The 23,484-nt window shown below is 40.9% G+C and overlaps 1 protein-coding gene across 3 annotated transcripts in view; it reads right to left on the bottom strand.

Annotated features, from left to right (window-relative positions):
• The window catches only part of STRN (striatin), a 53,679-nt gene extending 31,410 nt beyond the window's left edge, over window positions 1-22,269 (bottom strand). The window contains exons 1-6 of one of the 3 annotated variants that reach the window (XM_083432160.1): window positions 21,840-22,269; window positions 11,007-11,110; window positions 8,365-8,438; window positions 7,266-7,344; window positions 5,788-5,955; window positions 259-394 (exon numbers count right to left, since the gene is read on the bottom strand). In XM_083432160.1, the coding sequence (XP_083288286.1) occupies window positions 259-394; window positions 5,788-5,955; window positions 7,266-7,344; window positions 8,365-8,438; window positions 11,007-11,110; window positions 21,840-22,133 (855 nt within the window). In that variant the 5' untranslated portion in view covers window positions 22,134-22,269. The remainder of the gene's footprint in view (window positions 1-258; window positions 395-5,787; window positions 5,956-7,265; window positions 7,345-8,364; window positions 8,439-11,006; window positions 11,111-21,839) is intronic. The other 2 variants (XM_083432162.1, XM_083432161.1) reach the window with 2 other exon arrangements.
• Between the last annotated feature and the right edge of the window lie 1,215 nt (window positions 22,270-23,484).

Below are 23,484 nucleotides of genomic sequence, written 5' to 3'. Positions count from 1 at the left end.
TAGAACACTAGGGAATTTAATCTAATTTAATCAAAGCCGTGTGTAAATTGTAGAGGAGGAGGCCAAGCTAGGCTTCTTTTAATTGGACAGGAGGTAGCAATACAGTACTAGAATACTATTTATCAGGCCGACTTGCAAAAATGTGCCACGATTAAATCCTTGCATTTGCTCACACATGATTGGAATATATGCCATATCATGATTTTTAAGATCCCATCACTGAAAGTCTTGTTCTATGATTAAGAGTTCTCAGCCCACCGTTGAAGTGTCCATGATTGTTCTCTCTCTTCCATCAATATCATCATCTTCGTCCTCATCACTAAATTCTGCTGCAGCATTTTCAAGGAATTTAAATGTCTCTAGCAGCGAAGCAGAGTCTGTCAAATCTGGTTTCCTAGATAAAAATTAAAATAGCAGCAAAGGGTTATTTTGTCTGTTTTTCTCTCTTCATTATGTTTAACAAAGCCAAACGCATAAAAAATATAGGGAAAATGCTATAATTCTCCAATGGATCTACAATTTCTTTTTAATATATAAATGTTCTTATTTATTTTCATAATAAAACCAAACATTTACAACAATATAAAATTTGGCATCCATGTCATTATACACAGCATTGGTTTGAAAGAGTTTTATCATTAGTCCAAGCGATCTCTCTGTGTGTGCTACTGGAACTTCAGTTTCACATTCATAAATTGTGGTGCATGACAAAAACTAGAATGAGTCTCATGGCACCATCAGGACTAAAAATAATGACAGTACACACTCTTTTATAGACTACAGTCCACTCCATTCAATGCACAAAGCATAACTCTCGGTTTGAAGGTATACACACACAAGGAAAGGGAAAAACTGTAAATGTTTTGAGTTAAATTACAATGAAATATAAAATGTATATTCTGATAATTCAATTAGAACTTAAATGTATGCAAAATATGCAGTGATACTTCACCACAGCAGCAAGTGGTTGATTACTCAACAAAGCTAAGATGCTTCCATTAATGTGTTTCATTACCACTTAACTCCAGCTTTCCCTATTTTCTTTTACACATGTGTGTATGTGTATGTGTGTGTGTGTACATACACACACATACACACTCCTCTGTCTATTTAGGATTGCAATTCAAGCAACTGGAGTTCACAAAAGCTTGTGACATAACAAATTCGTTAGTCTTGAATGAACCATAAGACTTTAACAGCTATTCCTATGAAAAATGAGGGTGAAGGGGCCTTTTATTACATTCTGGGCTGGATCCAGAGATCGTATGAGCAGAGTCCCCTGCTGTCCCTAATAATGTGCTCAGGAAGTTAGAATCCCCTCTTCCTCTTTCTGTGAATGGCAGCCTCCACTGGATTGCCAGCTCTTCCATTTGCAGAAGGCTACCTCTTGATCCAAACTCTTTAAATTTATTTACCACACTTCGTTTAACATGGGCTCCACTTGAGCAAACACTTTGAAAAGTGAAAATTTGAAATTATCCACTTTTAGAAGAAAACACACACGCAGCACCACAAGCAGCACTACTTTTGAAAATGAGCATATATGAATTTCAACAGACTAGCCAACCACTACTAATAAGCAGTATCACAATTCTCACATTGATACCCGAAATTGTCTTCTTTTTTCTTGAGATTAGAAAGCAATGTCTTCACTGATATAGTTAGATGCTTAAACCTCCAGTTTCTAGATAACTGCTTGGGACAGTGGTGGGGGAGTGTTTTGTTTTGTTTTTTAAAAAAAGAAGCAACTTGCTGGATTTCAAGATTCCCAACACACAGTGAGGTGGACCTTCTTGGACAAGAATAAAATAAATGAAGCCGCAACTGCAGCTCCCCAAACTTTACTGATACTTTCTTCAGGTTTTCCTAAAGAAACTAATTGCAGTTTTCTTCATTCACTTAGTAACTATTAAATACATTTTCTCTTATCCAGATAGTTGTATTGTTTCTTTTTCTGAAACTATGCAGAAAATTGAGAATAAAACACTGCTGGATCTAGAATTTGTTATTTTGCTCTTAAATGTGCACAGTTTCCAGCTACAAGCCTCTCTTATTTAACCCATCACTTGATTCCGATTACTAGTTAAACACTAAAATGAGAGAGGATTCATTATTATTTCTACACTGCATTTTCATTTAAAATATAACTTCAAGCATACTAGGAGGCTGTGTGGGTAACCAAGGCAGTGCAGACAAGCAATTTTTCATTATGCAACAAAAGGCAGTAAAACAAGGAAAACGGGCCAGGTCATAATTAATGCCATGTCAGTCAGGGTATAGAAAAATGTAAAGGAAAGTTAGCAAAGGCTACAATTTTTAAAATCTGAAATTTCAAGAAAAAAATCCCATGCATGTTTGTCAATATATTAATAGGCAATCCTATGCTCAAAAGTGCATAAGATTGCAGCCTAAGTGTCTCAAAAGTTCTGGAAACATACATTCAGATTTAACTGTAAGCCACCCAGAGAACTTTGCTATCGTGTGTCCTATAAATGTTGTAAAACATGTTGCCTTCTGTGGCTAACTAGCACCATATTGTAGAAACATTACAATATAACCTTTTTCAGAGATGTATGAATATTTCTGCATGTGGTGGCAGAAAATTATTATAATAGCTGCCTGCCCCTAAGTCATGTCTACTTGGAATCTATGAATTGGATATAATATTTAAATGCAACCCTACACACATAATTTTAGGGGTAAGGCTAATGCCAATGAGGCCCGCATACATTTGAAGTTGAGTTTAGGTAAAGATATCTATGTGAACATGAGGCAGTCCAGGGAAGTGATAGGTGCACACAAAGTGATCCTGTTCTCCACTTTATGCAGACTTTACACACTGGCAGGTATGCATAAATGGTGGGCATGAAGCAACAGTAATCATACTAACACTGTTAAAGTGAAAATCTTGCTAAAGAAATGATATTCACTGTCCCATACAAGTCTCAAGTGATGAACACATTCTGAATTCTTTTATACACACTGCCCAGCAAATATCACATTGATTAATGCAAAATTCTTTTAAAAATGCGGTTACAGTTTACTGCCCAGATAAACAGAAATATCACAATGTGCAGAATCTTAATATTGAAAATCAGATAACATCACACAGAAAAATCCAGGAAGTCTCATAAGGTACACTTATTCATCTATTACATACTTATGAGTTACACAGAAAAGGGCTTGTTACATCTTTTCTATACACCTTCCTTAGGTCTTATCTCTTAGGTCTTCCTTAGGGCGCAAATGTGGAAGAGAATCGTATTCAGCTACAACTTTTATTATTTGTGCTTTAAATCAATTTATAAGCCTAAGTGCTCATTAATATTCCCAATAATGCTATGAACAAGAGCACCCCTTCTGGCATTCGGCAAATCAACTTTGTGATGTCACACAGCCAAATCTAATTGTCGCATGATGTCATCACTAAGACCATTCCACGTGAGATCAGGAAACATGATCTTCACATTGAATTGGCTTTCTGATGCTGCAATGCAGCTAAATCTGATTGGTTAAGTGATGTCATCACATTTACAACATGATTCTTGACTGGCTTTTGGTTAGTCCCAGGAACATCAAGTGGCAGTAATAAGGCGGGGAAAGCACCAAAATAGCAATATAGAACCCTAAAGTTCTGCTCAAAGAAAGTGGCTTTCCCACTTCCTCCCGCCTGAGCAGCATCTTGTGACCTCAGAGCACACTTCATATTATACAAGAATCTGCAGCTACTGGCCAGGGTGGGAGAGATCAGCAGAAACCTATGTCACACCTTGGGCAAATGGAAGTGTTTTCAGCTCATGCAAGTTGTTTTGTTTTAGCTGAAACACAGGCAGCAAATAACAACAGGAAGTCTGGAACCAGGCCTTCAGAGTGGTGGCACCTACCCTTTGAAACTGCCTCCCGTTACACAACAGAGAGGCACCATCTCTATCATCTTTTGGAGCCTATTGAAGACCTTCCTTTTTCAAGGTTTTAATCCCAGTCTGTATCAGATCTGTAATTGTTTTTATATACAGAATTTGTTTTTAATTAGTTTCATTGTTGAAGTTCTCATTGTGAAATGTTCTGACATATTTTATGGGAAATGATTCATAAATAGAATCAATCAGATAAATGAAAATAATATATGCAAAGCGCTAGTCCTTGGGCATGTTAGTATGAACTGGAAAATACCTGGCACAACCCTGATCTTAAAATGTAAGCATAAAAAAAAAATCAGTCTCAGCTTTCTAGAATAGAGAACTTTAAAATTAACATTACTATTACTGCAAGATCCTTTAACAAGTTCTGATATTTGTGTACCTTCAGCTTTACCATGAACCTCTTAGAAGGAATTCCACGTTGGAGTTGAGTCAACTAACAACTTTTATCAATTATAAAACTCAATTTGCAAGACAGTTGAAAGGTGCATTTTCATGAAGAAGAAGTAAAGCATTTATTGCTTGAAAAACACCTTAAACATATTACCCGATAAGATTTACAAATGTTTACAACATTGCTTCAAAGTCAATTTGAAAATCAGAAATGTTACATGGGTTGGGCATTATTACTGCACACTGTGCATCAGATAGCAGAACAATGCAGTTCCCCCAACTTTTTACTTAACTTGCAAAGGAAAAAGTAACATCATTAAACTAAAGAAGCAGGTATTAAAATGAGAACTAACTGGTATCCCACGCAAGGCTACACCCGGTTTCATTTGTTTTTCTTCTGCCAAATATGTTAATGACAAAGTGCATCTTTTACATCCACGGCAAACACTGGAAATCCTAGATGTTAATACAAAGGTTAATTATTTTAGTGTCCCCTGCTGAGTTCAGTCATGCTGAGCTGTGGTACTTATCTTTTATAGCACCAGTGTGCTGATCTGAAGTAGTGAACCATTTCTTTCAGTAAACATTATGAAACATGTGTGAGTAAGATTATAACTGTCAAACTATCAAGATAATATTTCCACTGATGGATTCAATATCTTCCAGGATACATCCCAAGTCCACATGATGCTCTTGAGTGCAAAAGTTTTCACTGGGATCTGTACATTAGCAAATACATTGACTTGCATAAAATTTTCCATGGACAGAACAAGTAATTCTTCTTTAAGGAAGCATTATGACATTTTTACATCACCTTAGAAAGCAGCAAATTAAAAAAAAATGCTCTTGAAAATGTTTTATTGTCTTTTGTTTTTTATCCTTGCTGATTTAGAACTACTCTCATAATAGTAAATAAGAACACACTCTTATCAACAGAGTTGTCACCAAAGAAAAATAAAGAATTCCACAGGAGTGGAATCCCCTGAACCCAAAGTGCATATGAACAATTTAAGTCTTTTCTCCCTCCAGTTTCCTTCCAAATCTAAGCCATCAGCAAAATTACTAACATACATTATGAAAGCACACTCAATTGCTGTGTTTACAGTTTGGGATGCAAGGAGCATGTTACATCTCAGGACATGACACTTCTTTCAAGACTTGCATAATATCTGCTTAGAAGAACAGGCTACTCACAAACCTAACAATGAACTAAACTGAGCTTGATGTAACCTACTAAAGTACTAAAAAAAAAAAAAAAAAAAAAAAGGAGGAGTCCACTAATTTTCCTAGACTAAGCAAATTTAGTTGCTTAGCTTACAAGGAACAGAATGAAAAATTCAGCAAATATACACACAAAGTTGAAATGTAATAAACTGGTGCAGTATATGACACCACTGGAAAATTTACTTAAGTACATTACGTTCAGAAGCATAATTTGTACCACTGGAAGCATCCCACTGTCAAAAGCACTTACCCAATCATCACCTTTTCTTTAATCTCAGCATCTGTGCCATTCACCATTGATTCTTGGTTTTTGTCATTTTCCCTGTCTGGACCATCACCTGAGAGACCCAGTAAAGTTCGTACCCGCTTTGACTTCACATCCAGTATGGTGTCAGTGTATCCCACCTCTTGCAGATATCTGTATATATAGAAACCATGCCAATTGCTCGTGAGCTGTCAGCAAAGATGCTACAGTCAATCGTCACAATCCACCCAGAATCAACCAATAGATTGTGGTAAGAAGAAGAATGTAGCTGTGTGCTGACACAACAGGCTTACAAATCTTCTTGTGCCAGTTTCAGAGGGGATTGTCTCTTGCAGTACCAGTCTCTACAGTCCCCAAGAAAGGCAAAGAGCTCTGCTGTCTGCATATACACAATACTTTATTCATTATACTTGCCAAAAGAAACAAAAGTTCTCCGTGCATTTTCAACCCATTTTTTCTCTCTATAAATACAGTTACTTTTATATAGGCAACTCTTTAATAAGAAATTTTCCACAATCAAAACCAATGCCTTACCAAAGCGTTCTTGGCCATTAGACAAGTTTATAAGAATTTGTGTTGTCTCAAAACTGTCTATTCTACCAAACAGCATTTCCTTCTAGCTTCCCTTTTCACATGACTACTGCCTTACAATAAAGTCAGAAATTGATTACCATATTTTTTGCTCTATAAGACTCACGTTTTCCCTCCTAAAAAGTAAGGGGAAATGTGTGTGCGTCTTATGGAGCGAATGCAGGCTGCACAGCTATCCCAGAAGCCAGAACAGCAAGAGGGATTGCTGCTTTCACTGTGCAGTGATCCCTCTTGCTGTTCTGGCTTCTGAGATTCAGAATATTTTTTTTCTTGTTTTCCTCCTCCAAAAACTAGGTGTGTCTTGTGGTCTGGTGCGTCTTATAGAGCGAAAAATACGGTAAATTTGCTTTTAGTCTTTTTGCAATCCTTAAACTTTTGAGCAAAAAGGTTTCAAACATTATTGCAATGACCACAAAGAATAAATATTGTCACACTTCTGAATTCCCTCATCTGTCACCCAGCCCTGCTGGTAAGTTCCAGTAAACTCAAGGCTCTTGGTGAAAGGAGTTCCAGTTCTCTCAATCTAGAACCAGAAGTTCCAAACAGGAACACTTAACATGGGGTTTTCAAGTGGGGAGGAGTGGAAGGAGGAGCCTTCCACAGCCAATCCTTATTGCTATCAGGACAGCCCAGAACTAATTTAAGAACCATCCATCAAGTGTGACACGCTTTAACCCCACCCTATTTTTCTCATCACAAGCTATTCAAGTTTTAATCAATACCTCATCCTGCCTTCGTTATAATTTTGCTATCTATCCTCAGGGAAGAAGCATAGCTCAGCAGGAGAGCATGTGTTTTGTCTGGAAAAAGGTCCAAGGTTCAGTCCCAGATAGGAAAGACCCTCATCTGAAACCCGTTTTTAGGTCACTTACTGTCTGAGCAGCTGTCGTCCTTGTTTCCATATTAGCTGACTAGTTGGCTGTGACTGAACTTCAGTTTCGTTCCCTTCATCTGAAATATTAAAACCAATATAGTTTTGAAACCTGCTTTTCTTAAGCAGTCTTGTGCATTACAGCATGCTTAAAAAAATAAAATAGTTACACTCTTAATTATTTACATCTATAGAATATTGCACATTTAATTCCTATACAGTGGTACCTCGGGTTACATATGCTTCAGGTTACATGCGCTTCAGGTTACAGACTCTGCTAACTCAGAAATAGTACCTCGGGTTAAGAACTTTGCTTCAGGATGAGAACAGAAATCGCGCAGAAGCGGCGCGGCAGCAGAGGGGGCCCCATTAGCTAAAGTGGTGCTTCAGGTTAAGAACAGTTTCAGGTTAAGAAAAGACCTCTGGAACGAATTAAGTACTTAACCCGAGGTACCACTGTATATCTGTGTTTTTGCAATGACCTATACAACACAGGAGAACAAATGCAAACTGTACATAAGAATTCAGAACAGGAACATAAAAAGTTGTGATAAGTTTAACAACAGTATACCTTCTCCACCTAGTCACAGTTTCACGCTCCCTCAAAAAGAGAAAGAAACCAAGTTGCTTTGGGTAATGAGGAAATTTTGAAGCAATGGGTGCATATGTAGCATGCCAGCACAGGAGAATACTTAACTACTAAGTATTTTCCTAATGTAACTTTCCTTAAATCTCCCACTAAGGACAGAAGGGCCAGCAAACTGTTTGTTAAGAGAGCACAAGAATTAAAACCAACAATAAGCATCCTCCTTAACATTGTTTTATATATTATGGGTCTGGCAGCATACAGGTGGTTTCATTTTAAGCCAAGGGGACGACAGCTATGAAGGCTAAGGTTAAATTTAGACAGACTTAATTGGAGAGAGAGGGAGATTTGCACGTGAAGAGACAGAGGATGTGCAGGGCCAGTAGTCACACCCAACCCCTCAAAGCCTTCTATTACATATCATACATATCAGACTAAGTCAATACATTTCACAAAACGGCAGCTTTTTCTCTTTTGCCCAGTCTCGTTTTCCTTTACACAAATCAACCCTTACCTGAATCATAGTTAGGAGGCTTCATGTCTCCCTGATTCAGCTCTGTGCCATATTTTAACTTGTGGTATTTAGCTCTATAAAGGAAAAGAAAAGGAGTAAATCAGTGTGTGAAAATGCTACCTGTCCTTTAGAAAGAGGACATGAAAATATTTTGCTCCCACTTGTTTCTTCAGTGTAAAATACATGCATTTTCCCTAGGAATGCCTTCTCTAAATCATTCTTTTTTAAACATCAGAAGCCTTATGAGCCTTTGCTGTTGTTTTTTGTCATTCATATATGCTTGACATATGAATTACTAACAATGGGCAAATTAATCTCACAAGGCCGGCTCCTACTGAAAGGACCAGTTTAGTTTGCCAAACCTGCAATCTAAAGACCTGAAAAATCCAATCCAGCTGTGCTTACCAAGTCTGCCAAACATGCAGGAGTTGCTGCCAAACCAAGAGACATAAACAAGCAACGCTGCCAGGAAAAGCACTGAGGCAGGAGCTCTCAAGGAGAAGGTTCTAATCTCGCACTGACCAGAAACAACCCAAAAGGCCTACATACAAATATGGGTATTGGGGTTTTTTTTAGTACAGTATAGTACTTAAGGTATGAAAGTGAGTGAGACTGATTGTGGGCATGTATGACATCTAAAAAGATGGGAGTCTTTTAAGGGTTATTGTTACATTTCAATCTCCTGACAATGTTAGCACAGAAATACATGAGAGCAGCTTTGAAATGTACTAGGACAGATATAGTACTGCAACTTGCTGGAGCATCCTGGGATCAGTGCTCTGCTCACAGAAACGCTGGATCCAACACAATGCATAATAATTTATCAATGTGTTACTCACAAGACCAACAATATAGGCCAGAATCCAAAGAGCCATGCAGCTACTTCTGTGCTCTCATGGAAAGTAAACTTTTAAATTAAACAGTTCCCTCTAATGGAACTTGAAAATTACAGAGGCAGTTTATGACAGCATCACAATCTGCTGCTCCAAGTCAACATTTCTATTTGGTTAGCTCAAGTCCACAGGCTTGCTGAAAGTAGCTCTTTGGGTCACAAATTATAAAGTGTTTTTTTTTTAAAAAAAACACCCACTTCTACAAACTGTGTCCTTTATGCATCTTCAAAATATTCAGTAAAATTAGTCACCCTAAATGACCCCAAAAGAAATGGTCAGTTTGAGAGTTCACACAAGCAATTTAAGTTTCCTGCCTGGAGACCATCTGAACATAACTGCTAACTGTTTGTCTATCACAGAGGTGATGCCAGTTTCAGTTTGGCGGTAACCAGAAAGCAGCAATTTTGGATATAAATGGGAATATAAACAATAAACTAAACCTAAACTAAGCTATATTAGAGCATTCTGGGTTTAGGCATTAGAAAAGATAGAACACCAATACCAAAGCTTGCATTTTCCTTGATTGCTGCAACTCAAAGTTTTCCACAACACAGAGATAGACCAGTCACCTAACGATCATGCAAAATGCAGAACTAGCCAACATCCTGGAAAATGGTGGGAGACAGGTGTTCAAATCTCCGCTCATCCATGAAGTTCAGTAGGTGGCCTTGACTAACTCTCAGCAGCTCCTACTTCAAAGGGTCGTGATGAGGGGGGAAAGTGTCCCCCTCCAAGCAGCCAAGTCAGCTTCTCCCAATGGTTATAGGGTTCTGTTGAATGGGGTGGACTATGGCATGACGAACTGAGGAAGGAAACTGGACGGAGCACATTCTGAAAGCTTCTGTGAAGCGGACATTTCTCTGAATCCAGCCCTAGTTTCTGGGAAGGAAGCAAAGTGCTCCACACTGGGCAAAAGATTCCTGCATTGCAGGAAGTTGGACTCGATGTCCCTTGTGGTCCCTTCCAACTCTACGGTTTCTATGAGTCTATTTTTTTCTTAGTTATTTCCCACATCACCTAACAGCTTGTGTGCTTTTTGAAGCCTTTTCTGGACTAGTAATTTTCTAAAAGTCTAATTATGCCCTAGGTCTTTTCCCAAACACAGTTCAGCTGCAAGTCAGCAATGAGCAGCTCAACTGACATCAATATAGCAGTTCAATTGATTTATTCTGATACAGGATGTGCATTTGTCAACATTGTCTTATAAACAAGTGCACTGGTCAGCTGTCTGGCTTAAAAGCACATTAGTAATTTATTTGTTGACTTTCCCATCTTGACTTAGCCTCTTCTCATTTTATTGTGGATTTTAGCACATCAAGATACTCGTAAATTACATTGTGGAAATTAAAATAACTGATTGATTCCTTACATACCACATCTATATTTTCTGCATCTTCAGACTGACTACTCAGTACTTTCTGTCCTTCTCAGTGCATTTAGTTTACCAGAGATTTTTAAAATAACTTGACACATGGGCTCTGCTCCCTCTCTCTCACCAGGAAAGAGTTTAAGTCAAGCCTCAAGGATGGGCAACAATATTAATATCTATAAAGCTAAGTATTGCTGAGGTTTTTGGGAAAATTATATTTTCTGCTGAACAGTTTGGAAAAGCCTGCACTTAGCTACAGGCTGTTTTGTGGTGAAGGCATGAATAGAAACCGGAAGGTCAGTGTTGTTGCCTTTCCAAAACTGAGAAGCAGTTCCTATACTCACAGTTAACAATTCAGGGTTTAGAAAACTGGCACATACCTTTCTTGTTTAAGAGCATATTCCAGCATTTTTATTCTCCTCACTAGATCCTTCTTCAAATTCTCTTGACCTTTTCTTTCCCCTTGAAGAAAGGCAATTTGGGCCTGAAAGAGACAATACTTTACATTGCAGTTTTCAAAGGAAAAAACCAACTTGCTTCTCCACAGACATTCCAGGACAATTTTGCAATCTGAAAGTTAAGTTGTTCTTCAACATGTTATATTCCAAAATAGAGGGTCTGCCCACTTGTAACCAAGCAAGTAGCAGTACCTCAAGCAGTGGCAATGCATACTTTTCCCACAGCAGACTTCACGTTCTCTAAGCCCTGCCATTTACCAAACTGACATGAATTTCCCTATATAAAGATTGCTGAAGAGGTGTGATGGCATTTGAAGCTTAAGTGGTAGGAATTAATATTTTACTATTTTTAAAAGGAAAGGAAAAGAAACAAAGATTTATTCCTCCCCCCCCCCCCAATGTATTGGAAGGAAGATGAAATACTTAATACAAATCAAAGATGCTCCATAGGAGACCTCTTTTCAGAGTAGGTTTAAAGGAAAAGCCTTCACATGATGCAGTCACTATACTAAGAAAAAGCAACTGAGTCCTAGCACACAGAAAGGTAAAAGGTGGTATTATAATGCCACATGGTCAATAGTTTAGGCTGTGTCCACACATTTCAAGCATATGACTTATGCCAAAGAATCCTGTAGCTTACCCCTCACAGATCTACAATTCCCTGCACCCTTTACAAATTACCTTTCCAGAATAATTTGGGAGAAACCATATGCTTTAAACGCGCTTCAGATGTATGGTGTGCCTGCGGCCGTAATCACCATACATGCAAACGCACCATGGACTAAACCTTAAGCGTTGGTAAGGTAGTTATTAGCATGGGAAGACATGGTTTAACTGCAACATGACATAAAGTGCATCAGTGATAAGCAAGCTTCAAAGGCTTTCATAAACAGCTGTCTGTCTATCTCTGGCAATAATGAAGCAAACTGTAAACCTGGTAATAAACTTGCAAACTACAATATAGTAGGTTGGCCTAACCATCAAGTGCCTGGTTGCGCACAAGATGCCTAAACCAAATCAGACTTTAGCATTTAGTACTGTATTTGGTATTTTAACAGAAGGAATGCAAACTGAAATGTACTAGGACTAACAGCCCCTTAAGGTTGCTTTGCAGCCACTCCCAAGGCTGCTCGCGACATTCCAGTTCATACACACACCCTAGAAACATTACCAACAGGTTTTGCAAAGGCTCTTGGCTATAAGGTCACCGCTCAGTCAGTTGCAGCAGTTCCTAAAGGCCTGGAAGGGGGGAAGGGATGGAGCAGGGATACGGAATTGCTTTAGTCACTGCGCGGGGGTGGGGGGGCAGGGGAGAGCATGTCTTCTCCTTTTGTTCCAGTCCGACCTCATTCAATAATATCAAAGGTAAAATACACCTTAGAATCTCGCTCAGCTCAGTATCCTTGGGGGATGAGGGTGGGGAGAGAAGAATAATGGATCCTAAGAATTTCAGAATTAAAACAAAGGTTTAAAGGGCAAAACAATCTAACAAAGTCTCGTTAAAATTTCATTTATTAAAGCACACATGTGTTTACAGCCCAAGCTTTAAGATCCAGCATTCCTTATACAGTTCATATAATCACAGAATTGTACAAGGATCATCTAGTCTAACCGCTTGCAAAGTAGGAATCACAACTAAAGCATCTCTGACAGATGGCCCTCCAACCTCTGCTTAAAAACCTCCACTGAAGGAGAGTCTACTCCCTTCCAACAGAGTCAAACAGCTCTTACAGTCAGAGAAATCTTCCTAATGTTTACTTGGGCTCTCCATTCTCATAGTTTGAATAAACTGGTTCAGTCCTGCCCTCTAGAGCAGGAGAAAACAAGCTTGCTCCATCTTCCATGAGGCAGCACTTCAGGTATTTGAAGATGGCTATCATATCACCTCTCTATCTCCTCTTTTACAGGATAAACCTATCTAACTCCCTCAACTGTTCCTCATAAGGCTTGGTTTCCAGACCCTAGATCATCTTAGTCACCTTCCTTTGCACACATTCTAGCTTGCCAATTGTTGGTATCCAGCTGTCTCAAGAGACAGTGGAGTGTGCCCCTGGGGCCAAAGTCAAACCACTGGAGAATCACAGCACCTGCAGAGACCAGTAACCTATAACTGCTGCCTCTCGTGTTGTTTTTGCTGTGTTAGCAGAACCAAAGTGACCTCGTCTGGAGCGTAAGCCTGTACATCATGTATGGAGGTCCTGGCTGCCCATATGATAAGACCTCCTTCTCAACCTCACTGATACAGTCCGAAGGAAAGCAGAGCAATACATTCTGCACCAGCCTGGCTGCAGGAGTTGCTGGGAGGAGTTGTACAAGATACTATTCAACTGTTTTAGGGACTCGACTCTGGATTTGTGTAAGCTAAGCCTTTTCCTCTCCCAAAGATATCCCAGGGCTTAGGATCAGAGTTTTCCTTATCCTAGATTGACTACCTTTCCAGGTTTACAATCTCCATCGGCCCCATGCTCGTCAATACGCTTCTTAAATTGTGGTGCCCAGAATTGGACACAGGACTCCTGGTGTGGTCTGACCAAGACAGAATAGGGTGGTACTTTTACTACATTTCTGTTGACACTATGCTTACGTTGATGCAGCCTAAAATAGCATTAGCTTTTTTTGCTGCTGCACTCACTGTTGGCTCATGTTAAACTTGTGGCCTATCAGTTTTCAAAGCAAATCACTTTCATATGGGGATACTCAGAAAGAAAAACTAAGATCTATCACTGTGTTTCCAATCTTCTCCACCACGTACGATGCTGCTAGTTCTATAAACACAGGGTTGGACTGAACTGTTACTGCACATTGTGCTCTTCTCATCCTTTCTAACTTAAAGAGTTGTTGGCCCAGTTAAGACAGACATGCACCTGCAGATGTGATAGCAATAATAGCTGCAGCCTTGAGTGCACAGATCAAGGCTCCCAACAACTTTGTATTTCCAAAGTAATTTTGGAAAATAACTGCACAAAATTTGAAAATGAATCTTTCTCTGAATCAATAGCAAGGAATTTGCCTGAAACATGTTGCTGATGAAGTAGCGTGAAGGCGAACTTAAATATTGATTGCCACTGTTTCTCTGGGGCCCAGGAGCCACTTGGGACACACAGAACCTCACCCCACATTTAGTTCCTTTAAGGTCTGAGTTGTGGGAATGAACAGCTATTCAGTCAGAAACTTCAACCCCAAAAAGACAGATTAGATGAGACACAAACAAGAATCATCCCTTTGTTTCAATGAAACTACTAAAAGTATGGCTTAGTTGGATATCACCCTAAATCTCTTAAAAAAAAAAAAAAGAGCTTTCACTTTATGTCTTGATAACTTGTTGCGCAATCTGAGCTGGTAAGACTAATAAATTTCTGAGGTTTTTGCCATCTTTTGCTGCACTCAATCTTTTTTCCAAATCAGATTCCATATTTAGCCAAATGCATATAGGCATGTGTGCACATATACATACACACATATGCACATACTATGCATTTAATTGTGCTCTAGACATTTAATCATTTCTGCAATAAAGTTGGGGGGGGGGGGAGAGAATCACATGACTGGAGTGCTATCAATGCTGTTTGCCAGCAGTGTGTTTATTATATATAGCCTGAAGGACTGTGGTATTATTAGAACAGGCAATGATTACAAAAACAAAACAGAAGACAGAATAAATTGCGATCTAAAGAGTTCATGCAAAAGCTTCAAATACATTTGCATTTTAAGTCAAGACACAAGATTTTGAATGATGTGGAGCACACTTTATTGACAGCTTTGGCTTGGGTCAGGTAGTTGTGTGTGTTTTTTCAAAGTGTCACATTGGAAAGGGGGAAAGTGCATTAAATTGCTCAGGTTATAGCATCTTTCCCATTCTGCATCTGTACTGGAATAGTTCTAAATATGTTTTATCACTTACTGTCTCCCACCCTGTGCTCATTTGGGAGGAAGGGTGGGATATAAATTTAATAAATAAAATCAAATAAACAAAACATCAATAGCAAGTATATGCCAGAGCAGCATTAAATCACAAACTGATACAAGCCCCATTTTCAGTTGTGCTTAAAAACTGGTGGGTCTAGACAGGGGCATGCACCTCCATCAGACAGAAACCCCAATGTGAGCTAGCAATAAGAACAGGGACGCAGATTTGGAACTACCCTGGTGGATACATGTGTGGAAGGCTTATTCAAAGTGCAGCTTTCCCATGATGATCTCTTGGATCAACCAATGATCCTCCCACCTATCTAAGAGTGTAGTTTGCTATCTTTTGCAGAGCATTCAGAGCCCCTCAGACTAAAAGGGCTGTGATCAATGAAGTGTTCAGGTTTAAATCTTATTGTATTCAATTCTAGTAGTCCTTTTCGTATGTTTTTATGCATACGAAATGCAGCTTTTGCAGAGCACCTGCGCAAGGCATTTATATTGTTTGAAGATTTATCTGAAAAGCAATTAACAGTCTGGGTTAGATCCAGAGTTCTCATGAGCAGGGACATTATGCTGCCACAGGCGGAATAGGAAATAGCACCTCAACCCCACATCAAGGTGCAAGGCTGGTCAACTCATTTTGGCACCCGAGACAGAAAATTTCATTAAGTGCCTCTCCCTCAGAGTACATACACAATAAAAAATAACCAGGTAACTAACCACTTCCTGCCCATTCATGACACCCAAAATCAGCTGCCTGAGGTAGCCATGCTCATGGGACACTTTCAATGAAGGAAAGGGAAGGCCCTTGTTACTGATTCCTTCTTTCTCCTACAGTGCTGCTCAGAAGGATTGTGTGACCCTCTAGAAAAGGATGGGATACACTGCTGGGGGGAATCAATACAAATCACCTCCTCGCTTCATCCATTGGGAGCCTCTGCTGGATCTCCAACCCTTCCACAAATGGAAGAAGCCGTTCCATTAGTGGAGGGACAGGTCTGAATAAGGGTCAGTACAAAATAATTCAATAACGGAAAGGATTACTACTTGACTGATCCTAATATGCATATTATGAGAAACAAAGACAATATGGCAATTTGAGTTTTCAGTATATGTGCTGCTGTACAAAACACACACACAAAAATCTGCTTCATTTTTTTACAGCACAGGAAAGCATTAACCCAAATCTATCTTTGATAAATGTGTGCTGGTTTCCTACACCCACAGAGTTTATAAAAGAATTCATAAAAGGCTATTTTTTCTCATGTTTTCAAAATAATAAAAAAACTAAAGAAAGTCAAAGGTTGTAATTACAGTATCAGTTTCTAGGTACCTTAAGTGCCTCTCAGTGTCGGCCTGCCCATTGAAGGAAGTCAACTTTGAATGGATTTCTCATATATGCCTGCTGATTGAGGTGTGGCAGGTAGTAATCAGACAGAAGGCTTTTTGAGTGATGGCAACTTGCTGGTGAAATTCTGCTGTCTTTTTTTTGCCAGGTGGAAGAAATCTTTTTTAAAAAACATATTTATCCCTGGAAAATGGCAGTGCTTTTCCCTGGTGCTTTTAATATTTGTTGTGATACTGTGTTGTTTTGTATTTTATATGGATGATTTACCTTTTTTTTGTAAGCTACTCTGTGAAAGAGTGGGGGATAAATGTATTAAGTAAATAAACAGGGCAATACCGTTTGCATGAGCTGTCTTCTGTTCTGCTTTCTAAAGAGGAAGTAACCCTTTGCTTGATGGTGTACAAGAGAACACTGTTAGTAGGCTCTACTCCGGTAATAAATACACCATTCCAACATAGGGCCATAAACTTCTACCAAAAACTCATTTTCTCGTCACCGAAGCAAAAGCAGCCAAGAAGATTTTTTTTGAAGACATAAATTACCATTCACTTGTGACCAAAGACTGCTTAAACCAAGCAGTGTTCTCAAAAACCATTGCTATTATGAGAATTTCCCACTCCCACAAACAGCGGGACAAACAGTACATCTGCATTTATAGTACCATCTGCCTGTAATCTACAGAGCGCTATTTCTAGAGGAGGAAAATTAACTTTTAGATGTCACCTTTCCAATCTGATGTACTTTCCCAAGGAGAAAATAAAATAAAATCTGCACAATTAGCAGTTGCTCCAGCAGAACCTTTCAAGATGCTATCTCCAGTGTTGACTGTTACTTTATTCCATTTCATTCTTGAATCATTAGCAGGTAGAGAAATTCTATGCAGTGCTCAGAAAGCAGGCCCACTTCAGTAGAACTTAATCCTAAATAAATGTGCATAGAATTGCATTTAGTCTCAGAGATGCTTCAACTTCAAAAGAATATCATTGTATGATGATGGCAGTAAATCAACCACAGCAATCCTGAAAGCTACTTCTGGTAATTTAGAAAATCCTGTGGGACTTGGGATCTCCCAGAAATAAGAAGATCTCCAAGTCATCTGCCTCAAGTTTTAAAACTGATCATATGGCATGGGGATTTGCCATTCCCCAGAAAATAGGAGTCTGTAGTCCAGCAAAATGTACCAAACAAGGTATGAGATTCCTGGATTATAGCCAATTAATATTGAAAGCACTCCATTAAGTCTCACTTGCTCATGTAGAATAATTGTGAAAGAGAAACACAGCATAAGCTGAAATATAACATGTGAGATTTCTCTATTTGCATTAGGGGAAGGGATGTAGTTCAGTGGTAGGTACAGTATCTGCCCCCAGGATATCCAGGTAGGTCTGGGAGAGAACCCTGCCTCAAATCCCGGAGAGCTGATGCTAGTCAGCATAGGCAATACTGAACTAGATGGACCAAATGGTCTGACTCAGTCGGCAGTTTCCTATATTCCTACATGCACATAATACAAAGAACACAAACATGGATGCACATGTCAGTCAAACCCTATTGTCACTGCCTGAAATGACACTACTCGCCTGCGCAGACAGTAATATTTAATTTTCCACTGAACAAGATTATCCTAAATCTAGAATGTCAGAGTTTAGAATACCAGAGAAGTGGCAGCTAGTCACATAACTATTCCACAAATTGCAAGTCACTTACTCTTCACAGGTGGGAAACATAATTTAACCTGATTTTTCACTTCTTAGTTCAATAGGAACATTTGATTTTTTTTCTATTTCTACTTGCACACTTTCAATCATAGGAAGGCAACTAAAAATACTAAGCTTGCAACAGACAGACTAGGACTCTTAATTCTGCTACGATTGTAGTACCTTGTAGGGTTTTGGGCTATGAAATTTTAACGAACACAATAACCCCATAAGAAAGTACACTTTGCACTATTGTCACTACTTATCTGTCTTGGTAATGTCTCAACACAATCGTACCCGTGGCTTTTCTGAAAGCAAAACCTATTGTGTACAATGGGGCTTACTCCTCAGTAAATGTATAAAGGACTGCACCTTTACAGCAAGCTTAACCAGTAGCACTGAGCAAACATGGAGATACATTCCTCCACTTTTCAATGCTTAAATAATCAGGATCACAATATGGGACGGAAAGTGTGGAGGGCATGCTCATCAAATTTGCAGATGACACCAAACTGGGAGGGGTAGCCAATGCCACAGAAGACAAAATTGGGATTCAAGATGACCATAACAGATTGGAGAACTGGGCCGAAACTAGCAAAATGAATTTCAATAGGGACAAATGTAAGGTTCTACACTGAGGCAGGAAGAACCAGCTGCATGAATATAAGATGGGGGACACCTGGCTTGCCAGTAGTACATGTGAAAAGAAACTAGGGATTTTAGTAGACCACAAGCTTAACATTAGTTAATAGTGTGATGCATCAGCAAAAAAAACCTAATGTTATTCTAGGTTGCATCAACAAATGTATAGTGTCCTGATCGAGAGAAATAACTTTCCTGCTTTATTCTGCCTTGGTCAGACTACACATGGGAGTACTGCGTCCGGTTCTGGGTGTCATAATTTAAAAAGGATATTGACAAGCTAGAATGTGTGCAGAGGAGGGTGACCAGCATGATCAAAACCAAGCTTTATGTGGAACAGTTGAGGGAATTGAGTATGCTTAGCCTGGTAAAGACGAGACAAGAGAAGAAATTATAGCTATCTCCAAATATCTAAAGGGCTGCCACACGGAGGATGGAACAAGCTTGTTTTCTCCAACTCCAGAGGCTAGGAAGCAGTGGATTTGAGTTAAGGACCCTTGGGGTCCCTTCCAACTCTACAATTCTATGATTCTATGAAAAACATCTAATAGATAAACAAATACTTAAACCAATCAGCAGCACAAACAAAATATAGCAAATGATGGAGAGAGAGAAAGGGTTTATAACCTTATTCTCTGCATACACAAATGCTAGCTAGCAACTACCTATACTAGCATTTATCTGCCCTGCTGTGTCAGATGAAAAGTACATCCTGTTCTCACAGTGGCCAACTATATACCTAGAAGAAGTCTGCAAGCAGGACGGGACAGGACTCCAAGTGTGGTTGTATCATAGCTTTGAAAATGGCATTATGACATGGGCAGTTTTATTTTCAATTCCTTTCTTAATTCCCTCTAGCACAGAATTTAGCAAGGTGTCTTTCCTGGCCAGTCACATGTAAGCATATATGTGAAGTTGCAATGTTTTGCCCCAATGTGCCTTATACTTGCTTACATGATTCACATTTGCCATTTCAATGCAAATCTGTTGTTGATCCTTGATTGTTTTTCCAACCATCTCTGTGGCAAACTACCATCCGCTGTATAGCTAATGAGCATCTCAGAACTCATGCTATCTATGGATGATAGTGAAGTGCACATTTTTTTGCTTCAAATGACACAACAGCCTCTCATGTGGAATAATAGCAGAGGCTATTCTACAATATTAGATAACCATGAACCGCTCAATCAGCCTTTGCTTAACCTGAAAAAGGAGAAACAGCAGAGATAAGTGGCTTTACCAGGGACTTTATGCAGCCTATGACAAGTTCAGGCTCGAAGATTTACAGGCAGCTCCTGTTTTGGACGCAACCAATACGTGCGTGATCATGCACAAGTGCACATATCCCGAACCCAGAAGTAACCCAGAAACGTCATAACGACATCACTGAAATATCACTAAAAGGGAGGAACTGGGGGTGGGGGGCCTTTATGCAGACTTTTCCAATGGGTTTCCGATTTCATATAATTTCATGCAAGCACGCAATGACCCGGAATGAAATCCCTGCATAAATGGGGAGTTGCCTGTACTACCAAGTCCAAGTTATGTTGGTAGCTTCTTGCACAATCTGGAATGCAGAAGGAATCTTCATCCTGTTGCACTTGTACATTTAAGGTTTTTAAGAACCCACTAAAAATTGAAATACCTAGTAAAGGCCACAGTAATTGAATCACCTACTGAGCAAAACTCCCACTGTAGCTAGCATGTCTACTACAGAACATGCTGTTTGGAGATCTTAAAGCCTTCTATCATAAGGTTGAGGTACACAATATCCCAGGATGTAAGAACATGCAGCAAATTCCACACCTTGCAGGTTTTGTCTAATTTTGCACATGTATGCCCATACTGACAGAACATGCATGTGTATATCCTTCCATTCCACTTTCTTTACCAACTAGCCTGACATAAGATTTTTCACACATGATACAAACACATCAAAGAAGTGCTTCTGAAATGCTTAAGAATCATAAACCTTGCTACAGCTCCTTACAATAGGGAGCCCTGTTTCCACCATCCAAAGAAACTAAATGCCGCATCAGAAAAAACCCTTACTGACCTCACACTTTCCCCACAATAAACCAACTGCCAAATTTGCATCCCATTCAGCCAACATATTGTGGGGCTTTGGTGCGACCTTTTTTGCCAGAGAGCTCAAATTGGTATCTGTAAATGATATTCCCTTTTCTCATTTAATCCCTACAACACCCCTGTGAGGTAGGTTAGGCAGAGAAGCAGCGACAGACCCCAAGTCACCCAGTGAGCTTCATGGCCATGTGGGAATTTGAACCCAGGTCCTAGTCCGACACTCTAACCACTACAGGCCTCCATGAAAGATGGGTGAGTGGGCACAGAGAAACAGGGAGCAGGCCCTTGCCATTTGAATGAAATTGCCTTCAGCAGTTGAGGATATTAATATCACTCCATTTTACAGGACTGTTGTAAGTGTTTCTCAGACAATGTATGTGATGTGCTTTGAAAAATGTTCACACATACTGAGTCAACATTCCAAAACGAAGCTGTTTTACATGCGGGACACATCAATTCTATATTGGTTAAAGATAACTACAGTAACAGACATCACACAAATCTCTAATAATTTCCTTCTCAAAAGGGTAGTACTTGGGAGAGCAACTACCAGATCACATCCTCTCTCCTTTCCTATTCCCATGTGGAGCAAGGAGGCACATACACAACTCATGTTCTGCTGGGACCAAAACCATAATATTATCATGGCACCAAGCACCTGTACATCCTGTAGGCAAGCCTGACCCAAGCTAACAGTTGTCAAAGGAAGCTCTCCTGTTAGCCCCTTCCCGCCTAGCACAGGGCTTTGTTTCTTCAGAAGAAAGACTCCGCCAGCTAGAAAGCCTCCCCGCAACCCCCAGGTTGCGAGTGCGCGCTGACAATAATCACTCAAGGCAAAGGCGCTCTGCATATGCTCAGAGGCACACTCCTCTTCCACAGTTCCGAGGCTAAACCGATGGGGAAGCACGGAGAAGAGAGAAATGGGGGGAGGGAGGGAGGGAGGGAGGAGAGAAGAACAGCAGACAGGTCCGGGCGGGGAAGGGGAAGGAAGAGTCGCGCGTGTGGAGATGTTTGCATAGAAGAGGCGGCGGCCCGGACGAGGCGAAAGGCGAAGGGAAAGCGGCCGGACGGTACCTGCAGCTCCGCCCGCTCCGCCTCCCACTCGGCTCTCTCGGCCTCGAAGCGGCCCCACTCGTGCTGCAGGAAGTGCAGGATGCCCGGGACGCTGTACTGAGCCCGCGCCGCAGAGGCCGGAGCCGGGACCGCCGAGGAGCCTCCGGCCGCCGCCGCTACGGCTGCAGCCGCCGCCGCCGCCGCCTCTCCCGGCTCCAGCCCTTGCCCGGCCCCGCCCGGAGGCGGCGGCAGCAGCAGCGCGTTGTTGTTGTTGTTGTTGCTGAAGAAGACCCCGGGCCCCGCCTGCTCGTCCATGGCCGGAGCCGTCGCCGCGGCCCGAGGCCGCCACGCAGTCCCCACCGCCGGGCAGCCCCTGGAGCCGCCGCCGCTGACGACGACGCCGACGACGCCCGCGCCCCGCTAGTCAGGCAGCCGCGTCTCAGTGGAAGCAGCAACAAACTGGGCGCGTCCTGCCCGCCGTCAGACGCCTGACAGCCGCCCTCGCCGGCTGCTACGGCGCCCGGCTAGGGACACGGCAGAGGGAGGGAAACGAGCGTTGAGAGGGCGGGCCCGGGGCATGCTGGGAAATGGAGTTCGTTTTGTTTCCCGTCCGGTTTCTGGAATCGAGAGCGAGGCTCCGAAGGCTATTCTATGCAAGTCGCTAGTCGCAAATGGATTCTGTAACTGCCCTTCCGCACCGTTTTCTCTGCCTAGGATTAAATGGCTGTAAACAGGAGAGGGTTGACTGTGCATCGTTCGTGGTCAGGAAGAAAGGAAGATATGCTGGCGAAAGCCCCGTCCCAAAATATCACTTAAAAGCTCTGAAGTTTCCTTGAGGACTGAACATGCTACTTCTGAATAGTCTACGGTCGGGTGCACTGGGATTTTAGATATTTAAAATGCAAACATCTGTTAAAAAGTGGGGGGGGGGGGCTACACGTGCACTAGCATCTTACAAAAGTAATTATGCAGACGCTTGTATTTGATCCCTGTTTACACAACCTATCGATACTCTAGGAGCCTCTTTGAAGCTAAAATCAGGGCTTGTCCTATTAGGCAAAAAAGAGGCGAGTGCTACAAGCGATGTTTGGAGCCGGCGTGGTGTTGATGGGAGCAGAGGCAAAGGACACGAGGTCTCCCCTTTCCAGTACAGAGTCTGATCAAACTGGGAATTGACCCATTCTGCACCACTGGCAATAGCGGAAACAGCGTCCTCCACTGCCGGTGAAGGACTGGCCACTTAGCTGCGCGCACACCTCTGTCCTTCATAAGCTCGCCCCTGGTCCCAGCACTTGACTCCCTGAGGCAGCTGCTTCTGCTTCTGTCCAATGGAGACATTGTTTGATTATTGATTCCTCTCTTCCCCTAGATAAACAGAAGACATTTATTGCCAAGTCTATAAATGATGCCTATGCTTTGTTGTGTTTACATCCACCTTTCCTCTAAGCTCAAGGTGGCCTTCAGGATTCTCCTCCTCGGCTCTTCCTCATTTTCTCCTCAGAAAACAACCCTGTGAGGTGAGTTAAGCTAAGACTGGGCCAAGGTCACCCAATGAACTTCCTGACTGAGTAGGGTTTTGCGTTTTGGTCTCCTAGTCCAACACTCTAACCACTAAACCACAGCCTGACTAGGATAACCCTTCACAATGCAGCCCAATCCAGACGCT

Source organism: Podarcis tiliguerta (genome assembly GCF_965153285.1).
Source record: "Podarcis tiliguerta genome assembly, chromosome: 3".
Lineage (NCBI taxonomy): Eukaryota > Metazoa > Chordata > Lepidosauria > Squamata > Lacertidae > Podarcis > Podarcis tiliguerta.
This window is presented reverse-complemented; position numbering and strand designations above follow the sequence as displayed.